The sequence below is a fragment of the Aythya marila genome (assembly GCF_965140915.1).
Source record: "Aythya marila genome assembly, chromosome: Z".
Classification (NCBI taxonomy): domain Eukaryota; kingdom Metazoa; phylum Chordata; class Aves; order Anseriformes; family Anatidae; genus Aythya; species Aythya marila.
Window position 1 is genome coordinate 21,085,478 of NC_139080.1, and position 19,686 is coordinate 21,105,163.

The following is a 19,686-nucleotide window of genomic DNA, read 5'->3' on the forward strand; positions in this document are numbered from 1 at the left end:
GGAGGGGGGCGTGTCCTGCAGCGGCGGCGGCCGTCCGCCCGGTGCCGGTTATAGGCTACCGCCACTTCCGCCGCCCGCTTAGAAGCGGCGCGATCATGGCGGAGCGCGGACAGCTCCCTCCCCCCGCCAAGCGCCTGTGCTGCAGACCCGGCTACGGGCCGGGCTGCCGGCCGGGGCAGCGGGCGGGCGGCGGCGGGGGGCCCGGCGGCGGGGCGCTGTGCGCCGGGCCTTCGTCGGCAGCCGCCGCCGCCTCCTCCTCCTCCTCCTCCTCCGCGCTGGGGCTGCTGCCGCTGGGCAAGACGCAGAGCCCCGAGTCGCTGCTGGACATCGCGGCGCGCAGGGTGGCGGAGAAGTGGCCGTTCCAGCGGGTGGAGGAGCGCTTCGAGCGCATCCCGGAGCCGGTGCAGCGCAGGATCGTCTACTGGTCGTTCCCCCGCAGCGAGCGGGAGATCTGCATGTACTCCTCCTTCAACACCGGCGCCGACGACCCCGCCGCCGCCGCCGTCTCCGTCTCCTCCTCCGCTGTCTCCGCCGCCGGGGGGGCCGGCACCGCGCCCGCTGGGGCCGCCGAGGCGGCCGCCGACGAGAGCCGCCTGCCCTTCCGCAGGGGCATCGCGCTGCTGGACGGCGGCTGCGTGGACAACGTCCTGCAAGTCGGTGAGTCACCGCGCCCACGGGTGTCCCCGCCGCCTTCCTCCCCCTCCTCCTCCTCCTCCTGCTCCCCCCGGCGCTGTCCCTTTAACAGCCGGTAATCCCGCCGGGCTCTGCCCCCCGCGCAGCGCCCACCCCCCGCTAATCCGGGTCACCGCCGTGTGTGTGTGTGTGTGTGTGTGTGTGTCCTCCGCCCCCCTCAAACGGGGTGTGCAAGGCGGAGGGGGTGTCCCCCCCCCCCCCCCTGCACGCTCACACACACACACACACACACACACACACACACACACTTCTTACACACGCACTCGCACGGAGCCGCCGCCGCCGCCGGTGGAAATGAATCAGCAGAAGGCGGCACACGGGGGCGGGTTTGGGAAAAGGAGGGGGGTGTGGGGGGGGTCGAGGTTACGGTGGGGGGAGGAATGCGGCGTGCTCCGAAATGATAATAATAATAAAAAAGAAAAAAAGCGAAAACGGGTGCCAGACTCCCCCCTCCCCCCCCCCCCCCCATTTGGTCTGCGGTGCGGGGGAGGAAGAGGAGGAGGAGGAGGAGGAGGGTGTGTGGGGGGGGAGCCGCGAACAAAGGCATTTCTAGGGCAGCGGCGAGCCGGAGGGACGGTGTGTGTGTGTGTGTGTGTGTGTGGAGGGGGGGTGAAATCCGCAGCGTGTGTTATTTTTATTCTATTTATGTATTTTATTTTATTTGGGGGGTGGGGGGGTGAGGAGCTCCGTGACTACAGCGGTGACAACGCTGGGGGGGGGGGGGGGGCTGCGCTTCCTCCTGCTGGAACAATGCTCCCTCCTCTTCCTCCTCCTGCCGCCTGCCTTTAAAGGGGCACGGAGGTGGGTGCCCTATTCCTGTGTGTGTGTGTCTTGGGGGAGGACGCCCCCATTCTTGGGGGTAGGGGGCGAGGAGAGGCGTCCCCCCCTCCCCCCAAAAAAAAAAAATCCAAACACGAGTGGGAGACCCAACTTCCACGGGGGGTGCGCTTTGTGGCTGGCGGTGCCCCGCGGAGGAGGCGGCGACCGGGCACTTTGTTCCCATTTTCATGTTTATTTGCGTCTCTTCCTTCCCCCCCAACCACACACACACACACACCCCGCCCCCGAGGGGAAGCCAGACAAAAGAGCCCGGTGAATTATTGTGTGTGTTTTCTTTTTATATTTTTTTTTATGATGATTATTATCATTTTTTTTAAATATGGTTTCACCCACGGCGCGTCCTCTGTGCCTTTTGTTCGTGCCGGGCTCTGTCCCCTGCTCTGCATGGCCATTTATTTCCCGAAGGGAAGCTCTCCGTTCCCGTTCCTAGGCTCGCTGCCCTTCCCTCCAGCCTAGAGGGAGTTCAGCTCCAAGACAATCATTTATTTTTTTTTTTCCCCCCTCTCTCTAAATCTAATTAACTTTCTTATAAGTTTCATCTTTTGGCTTTCTCTCCCTTTCCAAAGGTCTGAGGCACATCTGTGGTTCCTCAGGACTGGCAAAACCAGAAGTAGGGCTTTTTTACTTTGGTTGGCAGCACTGAGGTTTTTTTTTTTTTTTTTTTCCTTCCACATTTGCTTGCACTTGATTCTGTTTGCAAGCGATGAGGAATGACAGGAGCGCACATAGGGAGGGTTTCTTGGCTGATTACATTTAAGCCAGGAATTCACTGTGAAAATAAAGCCAAGGGGCGATAAATAAAAGATGCAATCTTCCCTAGGAGACAGACACCCAGCGTGGGCTTTGCCTCGCTCGCTTTCAGCGGTGGAATAGGCCTCAGTCAGTAGTTGTGAAAGGGAAAAAGTAACTTTTTGTATAGCTTCTAAAGGGGAGGGGCGTTGAGTAATGTTGGCAAGGGTCAACATGAAGAAAGAAAATATGCATAAATACAACTGAAGTGTTGACTGCTGCTTCTGGAGCCCTTACACGCATTCCAAACAAATGCTGAAAATACATATTTTATTTCTCTTCTTTTCCACCCTCATGCGAGCCTCCTTTGGAAAGCCGTGACAAAGCCAGTGGTGGGAGCCATCGACAGCGAGCGCCTCGGCTCTTCCCATGGCTGGGATGGCCGGGCTGCTGGAGGGCACCGCTGGCATGGGTCTCATCGGCAGCAGGGAGGTGCGACCGAAAGCAAACTGAACTGGGGCGAGTTAGGTTGGGTGGGGAGCGGGATCGGCGCCGTGCAACGCAGCTGAATGTGTGGCATTGAGGCAGGCTTAGCGCTGAGTTTGTGTAAGCGCGTGTTTAGCAGCCATATAAATGTGAACCTATGTTCTTTGCAGTGTGAGTAATGGAAACTCTGTAAATGTTTACTGTAGTACTATGGAAAAGTGCAGCTATTGGACAAAGTACATTTTATTACATATCAGCTGTAACAGGCTCACTTGTAGTGCTGACTATTGCCATATACAGGGGACGCAGATATGATTTGCGACGGGGACGCATAAATTTCACTTAGGTGGTAGTTGAATGGATTCATTTGCTTCTGTATTTTACATTTTAGTCTAGCCCTGCATAAACGTTCAGACAATCTTTTCACAGCAACTCATTTCAAGGAAAAGAACTTCAAAATCCTGATGTCTACGTGCTGCTGGAAGTCTTCACGTGCGTCTGCTTCGTGCCCCCAATTCGTCTCACGCGTAATGCAGAGAATAAAAGGGAGTTGACACGTTAGTGATATGCACAACCCGTGTTCTTATTACTCAGGTGGTAAGGTGGTCCACGAGCCATTCAAAATGCGATGGTCTTCTCCTAGCATCGTAATTAACATTACTTCATTTTGAAGGATTTTTATCTAGAGTAGTGGGCTTCAATATTCTACTTGCGTCTAACTTATTGATGTTCTTGTAGCTTTTTTGATATGTTTCAACTGGATGTAAAGATTTTTTTTAGCTTGTTTGAAAAAAATAGAAGGCATGTTCTTAGAACAAACCATTTCAGCAGTATAAAATGGAGCTTTTCTACTATATGTGTTTTCATGGATTTCAAGACGAGTATTTTTAGTAAAAGTTGCAGTCTAAACATGAAAGCGCTGGGTAAATACAACAATCTGGAAGAAAAATTAGAAATCGGCTGTGCTTCATTTGGCCAAATTCGTGAAGATGCCAGGAGTGAGCAGACAGTTTTAGCTGTTGGAGTGTATATTTGGTTTCCGAGGTTAGTCCCGAATTAGTATCCAGCGCCGTGCTGCCGTCACGGCGGTGCTGTCAGGGTTAGCGAGAGGTGTGATCCCTCAGTGGTGCAGCTGGCCTGGTGAGAGCCCCATGCCCTGCTTGGGGAGAAGAGGAGAAGCCCCCGTGCCCCTGCTCGAGGACTTTCAGCTCTGGGCTGCTCTCGCTGTAGTGGCCCAAAGCTCGTCTCTGCCGCTGAGCTGCATCTGCATTAGAAGGACCTGATGTGTTTTTTTGGTATGCTGTGTAAGTACTCCTGGCACATCCTCATCTGCCTCTAATTTGAGGTTGGCTTGCCCGTGCTGCACGGACCTTGCTTGCTCATACGGGTCTCCCTTTAAGGTGTTAGAGTCCTCTCCGCAGTAGCATAAGGCTCTGTAATCACCGTAGTCATGCCTCTTAGGTATGAATGGCAAGAGGGTGAGTTGGAGGGAAGAAACTCTAAGCAAAGGGAAACAAAGTAAGGAATTAATTGACTGGTGCTTACCGCAGCTCTGGAATTAATGTTAACGTTGGGAGGTGGAAAGCTACCTTGTCTGGGGGAGAAGGGTTCAGCTGAAGTGTCATCTGCTTGGAGCTGCGGGTTCACTTGTCTGAAGCCCCTTGGTGAGTTGTCATCAGAGGTGCAACCAAAATGCTTTATTTAAGAAAAATAAAGTAGAATTTCTGAAGTGCAAAATAATGCGAGGAAATACATTGATGTTTCTTTAGTTGATTCCTAAATGAAGTTAAGACTTGGGACTTTTTTCCTAATTTTCTTTTGATCAGAAGTATTTATCTTCTGACTCAGAGGTGTGTTTATCATCTATTATTCCAGCTAATTATTCCCCCCTCCCTTTTTTCTCCTTTTTTTCTTTTAAACAAGAGTGAGCTGCAAGGTGGTGACTGCGTTCGAAACCAGGAGAAGCCATTTTTAACCAGGAAGAGAAGCTTTACGAGACACTCCTGGTAACTGCTCTCTGCAATTCTGTCTGAATGGGGTATACGTGTATCGTAATCAGCAAATTTCAGGTCCTTCTAGTAGGTGATGATTCCCGTTAATCATTTTTGTCCTTCATGGCCATCTTTGCCCAAAACAGCATGGAACTGTAGAGCACGTAAAACAAGTGTAATTTCTCTTCTTTGAGGGTTTAATTGTTTCAGTACCAGCAGTATAATGCGAAACACCTTTTGGTTGATTAAAAAAAAAAAAAAAAAAAAAAAAACAACACATCAGGTATCTTATTAGCAAAGCTGGAAAGGCGCCCTTTAGCCAACATGACGATCTTCGATGATGCTTACAATATATATATATCTATTTGTTGATGAATCTTGTAGGACATATGGTTTTAGTAAAAAGAAAAAAAAGTAATCGCAAGTAGTATTAGATGATGTGACAAAACTAAGGCTGTCATTTGTGGAGACACAGACATTGTGTTCTGCGTTAACTTGTTGGCATCCTGGTATGCTTGGTGACCTTTTTCCGCGGGGAGAAGGTTGCGTTAAACTCCTCCTCAAACAGGCAGAGTTTATCTCCTGGCATGCCAAAGAAACAAGCATGGTTTCTGCAGCAGCCAGCCTGATGTTGGGGTTTGGTTAGGAATGTATGACTAAAACAAGCAATCCAAAATTTGTTAATACAATATTGTGGTAGGGGAGTAAACAAATGATGTCTGACTTTTTTTTTTTCTGGACTCTTTTTGAATTGGATCCAAGATCACTAGAGTCTTGCGAAAATATCTTCAGTGATTCCAGTTTCAGTTTGCTTTAAGAAATAACTACCAATATTTCTGAGTTCCGGAACAGAAGCAAACTCATTTTCAAGTATTTCTTCCTGAAAGAGAAACATCTGAATGCATTCCAGTTTCCTTGTTAGATTTGGAATGCAATGTATTAATTAGGGAACGTGCAAGCTATTTTCAGTGTATATGCATGTGTGCTCTGATGTACTATCCTTGACCTTGAATAATTTCTGTGGAAACCTTTTTTGAAAAAAAGAGGAGGGGGGGGGAAAAAGCTTTCTTTCAATACCAAATTAATAAACGTGGAAAATTTCAAGTCAACTCAGGCCTTCTCTCGGTTTTTCTAAAAATATCTAATTGGGATTTCAAGAGAAAGTGAGCATTTCACAGTGCTTCCAAGACGTGGAAATAAAACTTCGCAGAGCCTTTCCGTGCAACTATAAATAGTAGGATAGATCTGTAATAGGAGTGTGTCATTACTGCTCTAGAACTGAGTTCTTTCGAAGTAGAAAATGATTGGTGAATCATGTCCCGTTACAATTTTTAAAACAAAAAAATTGAAGTTTTATGTGGGGTCGGCCTAATAAAATTTGTCATTATTCACTTTAGGTCAGTTTTCATGTTTCTCATGTTTCATATTTTCCCCCTAACTTCAAGGCTTTCCTCACTTGCAAGAAAACAGTTTCCATTTTCAAAGCTTGCTTTCAGTTTAAGAAAGTGATTCCATCTCTGTATACAATCAGATGTTTTGGTATGTAGCAGTTCTTGGATTTGAGCCAGCTGTCATGCCAGCAACTGAAGCTTTTTCTCTCTCTCTGTCTCTCTCTGTACTTTGAGATGAACGGTTAATTAAAAGCAATATTTGTGAGGGTAGGCTGAAGCTATTCAGAAGTCAGCATTGGGCAAATTGTTTTTCCTTGAAAATCAGTAGCTAGTTACTGTATTTTGCTGTAGCACTTGCTGTCTCTGTTTTAATCTGTTAGAACTGAGCCCTTACATAAGACTCTGGTAAAGTTATAGGTTGAAAAAAAAAAAAAAACTTACTCAGAGGAAGTGTATTATCACATAGCGTTTTTCCTTGGTGAAGGATAAGGTATGTTGGCTGGCACCCTATAAGATGTGTCTGCATGGGTTCAGGTTTTAATGTTTCCAAAACCTGCTGTTTTGGAAATTTATGTCAAGACAAATTCTGAAGTTTTGTAGTACTGTAGCAAAACATTAGTGCAAACTGTGGTAGTGTAGGAATGCAGCTGACACCCCTTATTTTTTCTTTAGCTGGTTTTCTCTGGGGATTAGGCAGGAGAATTTACTGCTCCTAGAAAAGAAAAGGGGGAAAAAAAAGGACCCAACTATTTTAACTGACAATAGCGATCCTAATTTATGAATATGCTTGTCTGTGACAGGAACTAATTTGAAATTTTAAAAAGCTTTCATGTGCAGCAAGGGTACAGATTTAATGCGAATTCTGATTGCCTGGAATGCAGTCAGCCTGACAGCATGTGAATACTTGAGCACTGTCCAATAACTGCACTTGTTGTGCTGGGAGATCTGTCTCCTTGAACTTCCAGTTTTTCTTCTTGGTTCACTATCTGAAGCTACCCATGTAAAACGCTTCTCTCCGCTGGATATGTGCGCAGCTCTTGATGTGTCCTCGTGGCCTCCCGTGGCCTGGATCGCTGGCGATGTCGGCTGGTGCCGTGTGCTGGTGTGCATTCCCCTTGTAGCTACGTGCCAATTACTGTGATTTAGTGGTGCCCTTGCGATGCCTTCTGACGGGGCGGCCGTATGAATCCAGCCTTCCTTGCCTTGGCCCCGCTACAAAAGACCGGTATGTCTGGAAAACTTGTGATGTAAGTTGCTATCTCAAAAATGAGTTTGTTTTTCCTCATTAATTCTACAAACATGTAAACAGAATGGAGGAGTGTAGCCTTCTGCTAGTATGTACAGCAAAGAGCATTCTTTTGTGGTAAAATCGGGACTGATAAAAGGCTCGCTGTAGAAGCGTAGTGGCTGTCCAAAAGACCTGTTCTGATTTGATGCAATTTCGGCGTAGGCTGGAGTGTCTCTCAATGTAGGCTTCTTACCTATACTTATTAAACCTTTCTGAAAAGCAAAAAAACAAACTGTGGAAAGAGGGCCATCTTTAACTGTATTTTAAAGTATATATTAAGGTAATTGTGATGTGCACCATCGCACCCTTAAAGAAGGCGGCCTTAATCTTTTTCTTCCTCTAACCCTTTCCTCCTTGTTGCAATTCAGTGTGTTTGACAGTCTTGAAATATTTGGTAATTTTTGCTTTGGAAATGCATGGGCAATGGCTGAGAAGGTCTGACGTTAATTGGAAGGATGCAGCAAAACCTGTCAGTAAGTTTAAGTTCACACTAGCAGAGCTAGCTGATCAGATAAATCAGAAGCTCATTTACTGAATTAATGTGCTAAAAACTCAGGTGACTTAGCTTTTGTCCTGCTTCATAGTTATCAATTTAGCTGCTTGCATAAGTCATCTTTCATTGTTAATTGGTGTCAGGCCTCTAATATGTTACGGGGTTGTTGGGAAAAATATATGGGGGAGAAGTGGCATAATAGAAAGAAATTTCAGAGAAACAGGCATTATTACATCTTTATTTTGTCTATTTTATTTTATTTTTTTGGCCAAAAGTCGATTACATTCAAACAATCATTTTAAAGTCTAGGAAAATCAAACGTATGTAGCTGTGTGACTTCTAAGAAATGAGACACTTTGTTGTATGCACGCCAACTTTAACTGCTAACTGGCTACTGACAGCCGGTGGTAATGCAAATACAGTGCAGGAATTGTGCAGCTGACTACGATGTTTAATTTATACTGACTAATGAAATAAAGAACATTTGACCATTGAGGCACTTAAAATTGGATAAACTGTTTTATAAAGTCTGAAACAAGTTTGCAGCCTGTAATACAGTAGAGGATCAAGTTTGCATGTATTCTATTTGTTTTTTTTTTTTTTTTTTTTTTTGCTTTTAATATTGTGTTAAAAGGATCCTTTTTGGTTGAAGGATTTTGCCAGCACTGGCTCTCTTGGACTTGTTTCCGTATGCTTCAAGTTTAACCTCTTGTTTTTTTTTTTGTTTTTTTTTTTTTTTTTTACTGCTGGCTTCTTCTCTCTCTGTCTACATGTGTTCAGCTATGTGTGGTGGACGCAGTGGCCGTGTAGTCTCTCTCCATCAGATTGGCTTCTAGCTTACCCTTCTCAAGAACGTCTTGTGAGTTTTATTAATACTTGGTTTCTACATTGAGCTTTGATACTTTGACCTGCCTGAAGTTCACAGATCATCAACCCTCTTTCAGTGGTCAATGACAGGAATCACAGCATGTTTGCGGAAGGTGTAAGTAACTGCATGTAGCATGGTCGTATGGTTTCATATGCTTGGCGGCTGGTCATTTTTGCCACTTACCTGTAGTTTTGCCCATGGAGTGATGGCAGATGAAATGACTGCATTAAGAATGCAGTCATGAAAATGGCTATGGATAGTTATCCTCAAGTCTTCTGGAAAACATGGGCTAGTCAGTGAAGTTGCACAAAGAGCATTACCGTAAGCGACTGATTACTTGCACAGCAGCAGTTGCCTCAGTGAAGTACTTACTTTCCTTCTGGTACTTGTCTGTGCTGCTTTGGGAGGTTGAAAAGTAGACTTAGTAAAACTCTGGTTTGCGTATTTACAAAGCTGGCCTTGGTGACCACATTTAGCATGACTTGGGCTTCTTCAAGGCAATTCTGCTGAGTCAACGGGTTTTGAGAGTTCAAGAATGGGGAAAAATCAATAGTCTAAATGAATTGTTTAATATATTAGCTACATGGAGGAAACTTGGAATGCTTTTATTCTGAAATACTGTGTTACGACCAATGACAACCAGGACAACTGGCTGTACCGCTGATATTGCACATACAGAATGAGTCAGTTCTGCCATTGATTTAGGTTGTAAACTGAAACCTTGCAAACTGACTACAATTAGTGTTCTGGGGATAAAATATCCAGTTTGTTCGTTATATTTCGTATCTGTGGCTGGATTTGGTGTAGCTGTGTTACGTAGAAGCATGAAACTTCAGTTTCGCTTCTAGAGCAGAGTGATGACAAAACGTGAAACTGTGTTTTTTTTTTTTTTTTTTTAGCTCTTTGTTACAGCAAGCCATGATATGTGAGATAGCAGTCACGCAGCTTTCCTGGTCAAATCTAAATGCATGAACTAATAGAGATGACTTCAGCTGAATGTGCTACTAATGCATGAATGGTAGACTGTGACTAGAAATAGGACTTGATGTAACAGATGCCTTGGCAGTCTGATGGGATAAGGAAGCTGAGAATAACTTGATTAGCGCTACTTAGACCTTTCAGAAGCAGCACATTGCTTAGTTTTACTGACAGTTTCCAGTGATCAAGCTTTACATTGTTATGTATCCTGGCAATAACTTACAGGCTTAATTTCTGAGTACTTACGTAAATGATAAATGTAAGTGGCTGTTTGGTGGCAGGTGTGAAGAATAATTCAGGAGTAAACAAGAGTTTGGCTTGTTGACTAAGATGTACTTGAGGAGAAGAGAGGTAGTAAGATGCTGGGTTGACCTTTATGGATGAAAAGTAAGGAAGTGGTGATGCCTGAGATAAAGTAGGGGTCAAAGTGCTCAGTAGATGCCTGAAGAAGGGTATTTAATGAGGATATAATCTGAATGACTGACTGCTCCCTCCGTGTGGTCAACTTTCAGTGGGTATTAGTGAAGACATGAAAGGGGATAGACTTCTCTTCTACAAAAAAAAAAAAAGTGTTTGAAATGGAAAACAGATTGGGAAGATCTTCAAGATCTTGTAGATCTTGAACTGTGAGATATGTTGAAAGTTATGAAGTGACAACTCTCTCCCCTCAATCCTTACCTACTAATTTCAGTTTTATCAATGGGCTTAATTTCAAACCATTCTTTATTGGAAAAGGACAAGTGTGTGCTTCTCATGTCCTTTCTTTTCCTGCACAGTAGTAAATACTTGTGTTACCCAGACTTGTGAAAAACGCTTTTTTTTTCAGGGCTATATATTGTGCTGACATATGGATAAAGACTGGTTAAGCATTGAGGAAAGGATGGTTATCTGGTGACAAATGACGCATGGCTTTATTAGGCACCTATTTGGACAACGGTAGGAAGGAGGAGGAGGAGAACTGGCTGTGTCAGTGCAGGGCTGGTCAGGACTGGAGTTTCCTCTGTGGATAAGAGGCAATGTGGAAGACAATCCTGAAACTGTTAGGGGTAGAAGATGCTCAGTAAAGATTGGGAACGTGGAGAGAATGTGAACGTTGTAATCTTAATAGCTGAAAGATCTAATGCTGCTTTTTTGTTTGTTTGCTTTAAAAGGGAGGATTTGCGTATGCAGGGGGGACAAGGAAGGGTGCTGATGTCAGAAAACTGAATAGTCCCAGTGTGGAGAGTAGGCTGGGAAGGAGCAAGATGCCAGTAAGATCAAAGCTGCTGCTCCCCGATTACTCAAAGCGTGGAATGATAGCTAGCGAAATGTTAGACTGGATAAATGGGAAGATGTGAATCATGGGCATGCACTGCAGTGAATCCCTGCCTGTTACAAGGTCCATCTTCCCCTCCCTCCTTGAATAACAAAAGGAAGTTAAGAAGTACAGATAAAGTGTTGGGAAACATCTACTGAAAGGAGGAAGCAGAGAATGACTGTGTGATGAGACACTAAGCTGTGATTTTTAGGAAGTAAAAGGAGAACCACAAAAGCCAGTAGAGGTCAAAAGTTCTGGGAGAGGAGTCTTCGCTTACAGAAGTGCTGAAAGTTAAAGCAATCCAAATCCTGAAATGCATCCAGAAAAATCTCCCGGAAACCTGAGTGAGAGCTGGCTCCAGTGTGAGGCCACTGTGCTGTAACCAGCAAATGCTCCATGGCAGAACCACATTCCAGACAAGGGCCTCAGCGTACTCAATTACTGGGACGTGGGAGAGAGAAGATAGGGTTGTGGAGAATGCAGTGGCACAATACTTCTGCCCGAGGTGCTTGCGTTGTTACACGGGTGGATGAGGTGTGGGAGTCAGCAGCCTAAGAGTGCAAGAGAAGACGTCTGGACATCATTAGCATTGCACACGTGAGCCTTGGTAGGTAGGCAGGGGATGGGTTGTCTCTATCTGTGTTTTGGGCCAGGCAGCTGGGAGGGTTTGCATTGCGTGTGACCTTAGCAAGGAAGCAAATGTCCTGAGCCTGGTAATGGGGGAGCGTGGTGTGAAAGAACAAGAAAGGAAGTGAAAGGAGATCCGCATATCTTGTGGTTGCTGCCAGCAACGCTTGTTTGAAGTGCCAGAAGTACAGTGTGAAGGGTACGTTTGCGGTCTGGTCTGGAGGCAGGCTGCGACTTGGTCTCTAAGTAGCTTGTTGCAAGCAGCGTAAGACACCTGCAGCTGGCTCAGCACAGGCTGGAGGGACCTTTGGCTTGTCCCCTGCAGGGCTTGGTGCTGCCACACACCGCTCTCAGCTGTTTTCTTCCATGTGCAAAAGCATTGCCAGGCCTTGGGCAGGTCACTTTTCTGTGGGAACAAGTATGCTTACACACAAGTGAGGCTTGTTGGAAATGTGCGCTGCAGGTATCGAGCATCAGTGTCCAGCGTGGTGGCTGCAGTTCATCCAGTCCTGGAGTGGGCACGGGGCACTGGGAATTAATGTCATGATGGATGGGCCTCTGTGAGCTCGGGCTGTGCCTGCCAGCTGTCCAGAGCATACTTTGCTGGCTGACAAAACCTGGGCTGGGGCATGAAGGTGGTGTAGCAATCCAAGGCTGAGACCTGCAGACTAAGGTCTTCATACACAAAGGCTGAAAGCTCAAATACAAGCCTGATGTCTGTCTATCTTTGTAAGGCTGGTAACCTTAGGTTGCCTAGCAAAGATTATAAACGACAAAGGCCATAAACCTTTCCTCTGAGAGAAGCTGAAACTGTATTTCCAGTTGCAATTTAGCAGAGTTATCAACCTTTCCCCCTCCCTTCTTCTTGGGAGTGGGTGCATTCCTCATTGACCAAGCCTGCTGCTGTAAGCAAAGCTGCTGATACAGCAGCACAGCACGGTCATAACGCTTCCTTGTGAGCTCGGGAGTTGTTCTCCAGCAGCCTTTTCCAACAAACTTGCTCCCTCTTGTCACTAGTGAACTCTTCCAAGGACAGGCTGTGAAACAGGCCTATCAGAATAAATGTATTCCATTGTGAAATACTCTAGTCATGAATATGGTAAATGAAATAACTGACTCATTTACTGTGCTCTGACTCACTTACTGCTCTGTGCCTCGTTGTGTAATTCTCAGAACAGAAAATACGTATTGCTGTGCTTAAATGTGCGTTTCGAAGGTTTTTTCTGTGATTGGCATTTTCAAGCTTTGCCCACTGTGAAGATCACTGTGTGTCATTCACCCCGAAGCCACGTGGCTGCTTTAGGTTGCCTCAAACACAGGCTGCTGTCAGAGGGATGTTGCACTTCCCAGGCTTACACCCTGTGCCAGGGTTGCATAGCTGCATGGTGAGCTGGGGAATTGTCCCTGCTTGTGAATTTAGGTCTTGCTAGGTGAGTTTTACCTCGTTTATTGTGTAAATGCTGGTGTTGATTCAAGGGAGCGGAGGCTGGAAGAAGGGGGCACTGAGAAGGGCAGGACTCTGCCAGTCACGCTTTGGAGAGTTTAAAGATATCACGAAGCCCTGACTGCTGCCTGGAAAGGAGATGGCTGCTGTGCTTGGGAAGTCACTCATGGGCTGTGGCGTGGGCCTTACCTGAGCCGTGGCGACTGATGGGCCTGCACGAGGGAGCCATCCGCAGTACCTGCTCATCCACAGTGTTCATCCCTGTTCAAAAAGCTTGACCAAGGCAACATGAGTCCAACCACCATGCTTCCCCTAGCGATTAAAAGAAAGCTAAACAAATGCTTATTTAAGACTACAGGAAAGGGGAAGGAAATACCTAACTGCTTGCTCCATACATATGTGATTGCTTCTTTCTGTCTGCGTGGCTCTGGAAAAAAAGTGCGTTTTGTCTTCCAAGTTCATATGTTGCCTCTTCTCAGACAGCACTGAGCTTCAGCATACCTATGTTTAACACAGACTTCCAAGGCGATTTTCCTGCTTATTGTGCAGTTTTTGACCAGATAACATTCCGTGTTTGTTTACATTCATAGCTGTTGACCTCATTCAATAAAGCGTTCCCAGCTTTCTGTCTGGTTAGGCCTGCTGAGCCAACGCAGCTCAGAATGAGATGGAATCTTCTCTTTCTTTGGCTTTGATCAGTTGCACCTCAGCAGTCACGCAGAAGGCCTCAGGGTTATGGTGGTATCGCATAGACTTCAGCTGGCTTGCATGATCTTCGCTACTGGTAGTAATGCACGAGCAGGAAATGATGGAACATGACTTTCAGATCTCAAATGGAGTTGTAGGGCTGGCAAGTGGCAGGGGAAAAAAAACCTTACTGCTTGTAAACTGAGCACTCCTGATACAGACCTCATTGAGAGCCCAAAATAACTTTGTGGGGTTCCAGTATCATTACTGCTTCCCCAAGTAGAACAGCAATTGAGCAGAGTGTTGCTGCTTTTGTGTAACTTGGATTGTGTGCAAGTTATGTGACAGACAGCTGCTCCTGTAAGTGAGGCATATTTACTGAAATGATCTGTCTCCAGGAGTGGAATAAAGCAGATGTGTGATCTGTTCCAGATGGACCGCAGTAATGCAGAGCTAAGCTTGCCCGTAACTGATGGAGGGAAGAAGTGCATTGGCAGCACTGTTGTGTACTGCACTGTGAGGTTGAGCCCATTTTCAGGGCAGAAATTACTTTTTACCATAAAGAAAGATTTAATGGGGAGTTGTGCAGGTCGTTGTGGGATAGGATGCTTTTGCTTTCTCAACTGCTCGCACTGGGGGAGATAAAAGCTTACTCCTGGCTCGCATTCAACAGTAGCCTGTTTCAATGTGTAAGGATTGATCTGGGTTGCTAACTTCCTTGAGCTCTCCTACAGATCTGCCTGGAGGGTTGTGGCTGTCAGATCCTTTAAGGCATGCATGAGTGAGAGACTTGGTACTGAAGTTTTACTGAGCTTGTGCAGCATACTTTGCCATTCCTGGTTGTCTCCTGCTGGAAAGAAGCCTGCGTGACCTCCAGCCGTTACTGAAGTGCCTTGTTTCGTCCCTAGCCTCTACAGGTGGTGGTTGTCATTAACGTACATATTTACCCAGGCTCCTAAACTAAATATTTTCTCATTCAAGAAAGGTGAAGTTACCCAGTCTGTTATCTTCCCTGATTCATTCCTATCCTGCTAACACTCTTGTAACATTAGATGTCTCCTTTCTGTCAAGTCATATTTTAGGCTGTTGGTGGGTGTTTAACATGATACTTTAGTGAGATGAACATGATTTACACAAGCAAGGTTTCTTAAAGAAGTACTAGCTTGAACTCATGTATACTTAGAGAACGAAGAGCAGTCAAGTGTATCAGTCCTTCAGTTTTCATAATAAATGAGTTTGGTTTTGCAATTGCTGTCCTTTTAACCCTTCCACCGCTACCCCTACTTCCTCTTTGCTGTTTTGCAGACAAATACAATCAGGGGAAGCAAACTATAGTACTGAACTACACAAAGCGATGTTGCTCACGTGAAGCTAACAAATAGGAAAAAGAGCAGTCCCATGAGTAATGCAAGAGGCTCTTTAAACAGTCATATAAAACAAAAACATTTGGTTTTGAAGCTCGGCTAAGCTATATTCAATGTAAGAAGTGCTATCCCAGCAAGGATGAAGGGCTTACAGGACTTGAGTGGGATAGGAAAAGAGAAGCACTGTTCGTAGGCTTCATCTGTCTTCATGAAATTCTTAAGTTAATTCATCTTTTGTGGCTGGATGTGTCTACTTCTTCAGTATATTTATGCAAATTCCAGATGGTGCCACAGATCTGGGTTAGTCTAGAAAAGGTACTTAAAGTCATATAACTATGTTTTGATTTTAATCTGGAGAAGAGGTCTTTGCCTCAGCAAGACAGCATTATTTTGTTGGAAAGGCATGTAAAATGATGCTAACAACCTAGGATTTTGTGTGCTATAGGTGAGCAAGCCTCCTTAAACCTGCCAAACTTACAGCTCTGTGAGATTGATGCTTCTCTGTGGAAGCTCATGGTAGATGTTCTTGTTGCAACTCTGGGATTGAGTAGACAGCAGAAAAACATAACAAAAAAAAAAAAAAAAAAGAAAACCTAAGGGGTTCTACCAACTTCTTTGTGTACAGATTTGCTCACAAGCTCAGAATTTTGCAAAACTGGTTCAGGAATCTTAACTTATACTTAGCAACCTGGCCAAAGCCATCCAGAAGCATTACATAAATACCTTCATACCAGCTGAAGGTGAGAATGCTGCCTATGGGTGCATGGCCAGAAGCTGCTACGTGTCAGCTGATCGCTGTAATTTCCCTTCTTTGGACCTTTATTTTGCACCTTCCTGAAAGACAGCTGACCACTTGGCACCAACAGGTAAAGTGTGCTGTAGACTACTCTCCAGTCCCTGTTGAGAGACTGTCCACAGGGCAATTTCCTCAGAGCAATGAATGTGCTACTGGCCATGCCTCTGCATAGTTCTCGTTGCTGTGTAAGTATGAAGCTATACAAGGTTGTTCAGCCTAGCAGAGAAGTCTAAGGCAATGCTTCGATTTTAAATTTTGGAGATACAAGGAAGAGGCCCTACAGGGTTTAGATAACTGATACTGCTGCAATTGTTCATGTAGTTTTGTCTACAATTGTTCTATTTGAATTCAGGCCAGAGAGCTCCTGTCAATTACTCTTTGCAGCTGGCAGGTTTATTTTTTCCATCAGTCCCTTCAAATGTATCCATCTTTAAAGATGAAAAGAGTGTGTGCAAACTAGGAGCGGGCACTTGTGCAATTACTTTTACCACGAATTTTCTGCTCAATGCATTCCAGAAGGACTTAAAGTGATTTGATGAGCTTCCATCAAGCTGAAGCGTTGCAGAATCAGGGTGTAAGTATTGGATCTGTTTTATCTTCGAATGTTTGGGCAGAAGGAACAGACACAAAATTGACTAGCCTGAATTGTTAGGAGGTGCACATTGGTAGTGTCTTTTCAAAAATAGTGCTATACCAGGTAATAAAGCAAAGATGTGTTTTGTGTATAACAGTTGAAATGTTGGCTACTGGGAAGTCTCATAAGCCTCTTGCTCAAATTGTCTATATGAAGCTTCCTTCTAGATAGGAGTGGCTTGTCTTGATTTAGACCATCATGGATGCTTGGTAAATCTAGACATTAAAAACTGTGTCAGTTTTGGAAAATGCCAGCTTCCGTAAAAGAAGGAAAAGTCTGCATTGGATGATGAATTATGGCAAATATCCAGGTCCACCCAGAAATTCTCATTGAATTTCATGATGCGTTTCCTCCTCTTCCTTTTTCCTGCACACCATGTAGATAGAAGTGGCAAGAAGAAAAGACAAAGGCAGAACTGAATCCCATGGTGTTTTTTACGAAGATAGCACTAAACTCACAGAAGCAGTTGAGAGTTACAGCTTCTGCTTGGAAGCAGAATAAGAGATTGACCTCATTAGATGCAATGTTTATGAACAGTGAAATCCTTTCACTTGTAATTGCTGAAAACTTGAAACATTGCAAACTTTTAAAATATATTTTCATATTCTTGTTACTTTTAATACAGTTTGGCACATTTTGATTAACCTTGCGTACATCTGATGTATGTGGAAAGTAAGCAGAACTCAAAGGAGAGGCCTCAGTTGAAAGCTAAAATAGTTTTATTCAGCATGGTCATTTAGGAAAAAATGTATTTTCTCAGAAAATGGGATAAAGTGTGCATGTGCTCTGTCTTGGTCATCATTTGAAGTTTGTCATGCTGGAAATAAAATATAAACCAGTGAACTGCACCTTAACTGGAAACTATTGTAGAGTGAAAAATGGTGAGTGAAGGAAATCTGACTTTTTTTTACCAGTTCACTGAAAGTTATGTAATTCTTCAGCATGGCTGGAAGGTAGGAAAACTTTTTTTCATCTGTTGACAGCATTTACATTGATACCAGCCCAACTAGCCTTTTGCTTAACAAAGGAACAGAACCTGTAGGAAAACCTTCATTAACCCTCTGCTGCTGATGACTGTTTCTTCTCTTGCTATTGCTTTTGCATTTCACGTTAGCACTTAACAGGGGGGTAGGCTATTTTTGGCACTCTGGGTTAATTATGTTTATCATTCTGTTCACACAGACTAATTTTGAAGGCTTTCACAAAATAGGTGTGGGTGGCTGAGAAAAATCTTTCAGAATATATGGAAATGCTTATGTGTTTTGAAGAGTTTCTGCCATGGTAAACACAAACTGCTTGCCAGATTTCATTTTCTGTTGGTAGTAATAGGTATTCCGTACATCCACAGCTGTTTTTGCGGACAGCTGACAAAAGCTCAGGCTTTCAGGGTAAGGTGAGCTGGCCTCTGGCTGAAACAAAGACCTGTGGTGGGTGGGGGGCTCTTTTCTTGAGAAGCACAAGTGTAAAGGCAGCTGGCAGCATAAGTGCAAATCAGAAACATCTCTGGAAACTTAATTCCTCCCAATTGTGGTGTTACTTGAGGTGCAAGGATGTATTTTTATACTATTGTCTTTGAAGAATGTTAATATTTAGCAAATAAAACTCTGCAGCTGCTTTTTGGTTTGCAAAATCCTGCAGTGCTCAGAATAATTCAGTTAAAACACAGGGAAGGAAGTGCTTGCACAAGTGGTGTGATTTGTCTTGTGGTGGTGGTGGGGGTTGCTGGGGTTAAACCAGATTAAATAAATAAACCCTGTAGGTCTTGGAGCTCTTGGGTTTTCCTGAATCTGGCATTTTGTGGGAGTGTTTTGGAAATAGTCATTTAAAATAAGCAACCCCTGATGTTTGTAAACCGGTATCTTGATGTGCTTGCTTTTGTAATACTCTTTCCACAGCCATGGTACCTCTTACTTTGCATATGGGTTATTACTTAGATAACCTTAAAGGAATGCTACTCACCTCCCCTCTATTTTTTTCTTTGTATCTAAATCATTACCACAAACCCTTGATCTGCTCTGTGACTCTGTTAACTCTCGAGTTGTTTGTTTATCCTGCCATTTAACCATGTATCTTGGCAGCATTGCTGAGGGAGAACTTTCTGAAAGAGAAATGCATGTGTTCTGCTGCAGAGGGGAACCACTGAAGAACTTGAGCGCAACAGCATGATAATAAGAAAGCAGCCCAATTTCACTGCATGGGGTAAATGATGTATAGAAAGTAAACTCTTGCACAAATGGGATGAGGCAGTGTTGCAAAATTCAGCTTGTTCATTTGCTGAGAGAAAATTGCTTTGTATTGATGAGCAAAACAAGAAAGATTTCTATTACAACCTTCAGTAACTGCCAAACAGATGTGTTTTATCTCAGTTTATAAACTGTCAGGAATCCACTAGTCTAAAACCAACAATAGAAAATGTATTTTTAATTTACAGAATATTTACAGTATACTGTACTACTGCTTCTAAAATGTGTGCTATTGAATGCTTTTGGGAGGTTTCCCAGAGGCAAGAGCTATGAACCTAGCTGAATTGCACGCTCTCAGATAGAATAACATTAGTTCAACTTTTCTTTTGGTACTTAAGTGATACTGAATATTGAAAATAAAAGTATATAAAATCACCAATTAGGGAAAGTTGTGATAGTAGATTGATGTACGTTTTTTGTGCTGTTTGGTTCTATGCCAGTCTAAATCTTGGAAAATAATGCAGTTTTGTCTTGCGTGTAGTAGGCATTGAGCTTAGTTACAGCGGCGCTGAGCATGCAGGCTGCTTTTACAGAGGATAAGATGCAATGTGTTCATTGAACAATAGAAAACAATTTAAAATTGGTTACAGTCACTTTTCTCCTAAGCTCTTTACACTGTTTTTAAATTACTCTGCTTTGCAATTATTCATCTATATTGTCCATGAAGAGCGAGAGTTTGTCACAGTCTAGAATTCTTTTCTTAAAGGGCATATTGCGTATTTAAAAACTGCGTTAGAACAGTTCACTGACTTACGCATAAGGTTATCAAAACACAGCATGCTCAACACGAAAAGATACAGTGAATTATACCGTTCAAAATGTTCTGCGTTGGAGAGA

At 44.2% G+C, this 19,686-nt stretch overlaps 1 protein-coding gene across 2 annotated transcripts in view; it reads left to right on the forward strand.

Annotated features, from left to right (window-relative positions):
• Window positions 1-51: 51 nt before the first annotated feature.
• ZSWIM6 (zinc finger SWIM-type containing 6) overlaps window positions 52-19,686 on the forward strand; it is a 112,629-nt gene continuing 92,994 nt past the window's right edge. For both annotated transcript variants that reach the window (XM_082783132.1, XM_082783133.1), the window contains exon 1: window positions 52-657. In XM_082783132.1, the coding sequence (XP_082639258.1) occupies window positions 96-657 (562 nt within the window). In that variant the 5' untranslated portion in view covers window positions 52-95. The remainder of the gene's footprint in view (window positions 658-19,686) is intronic.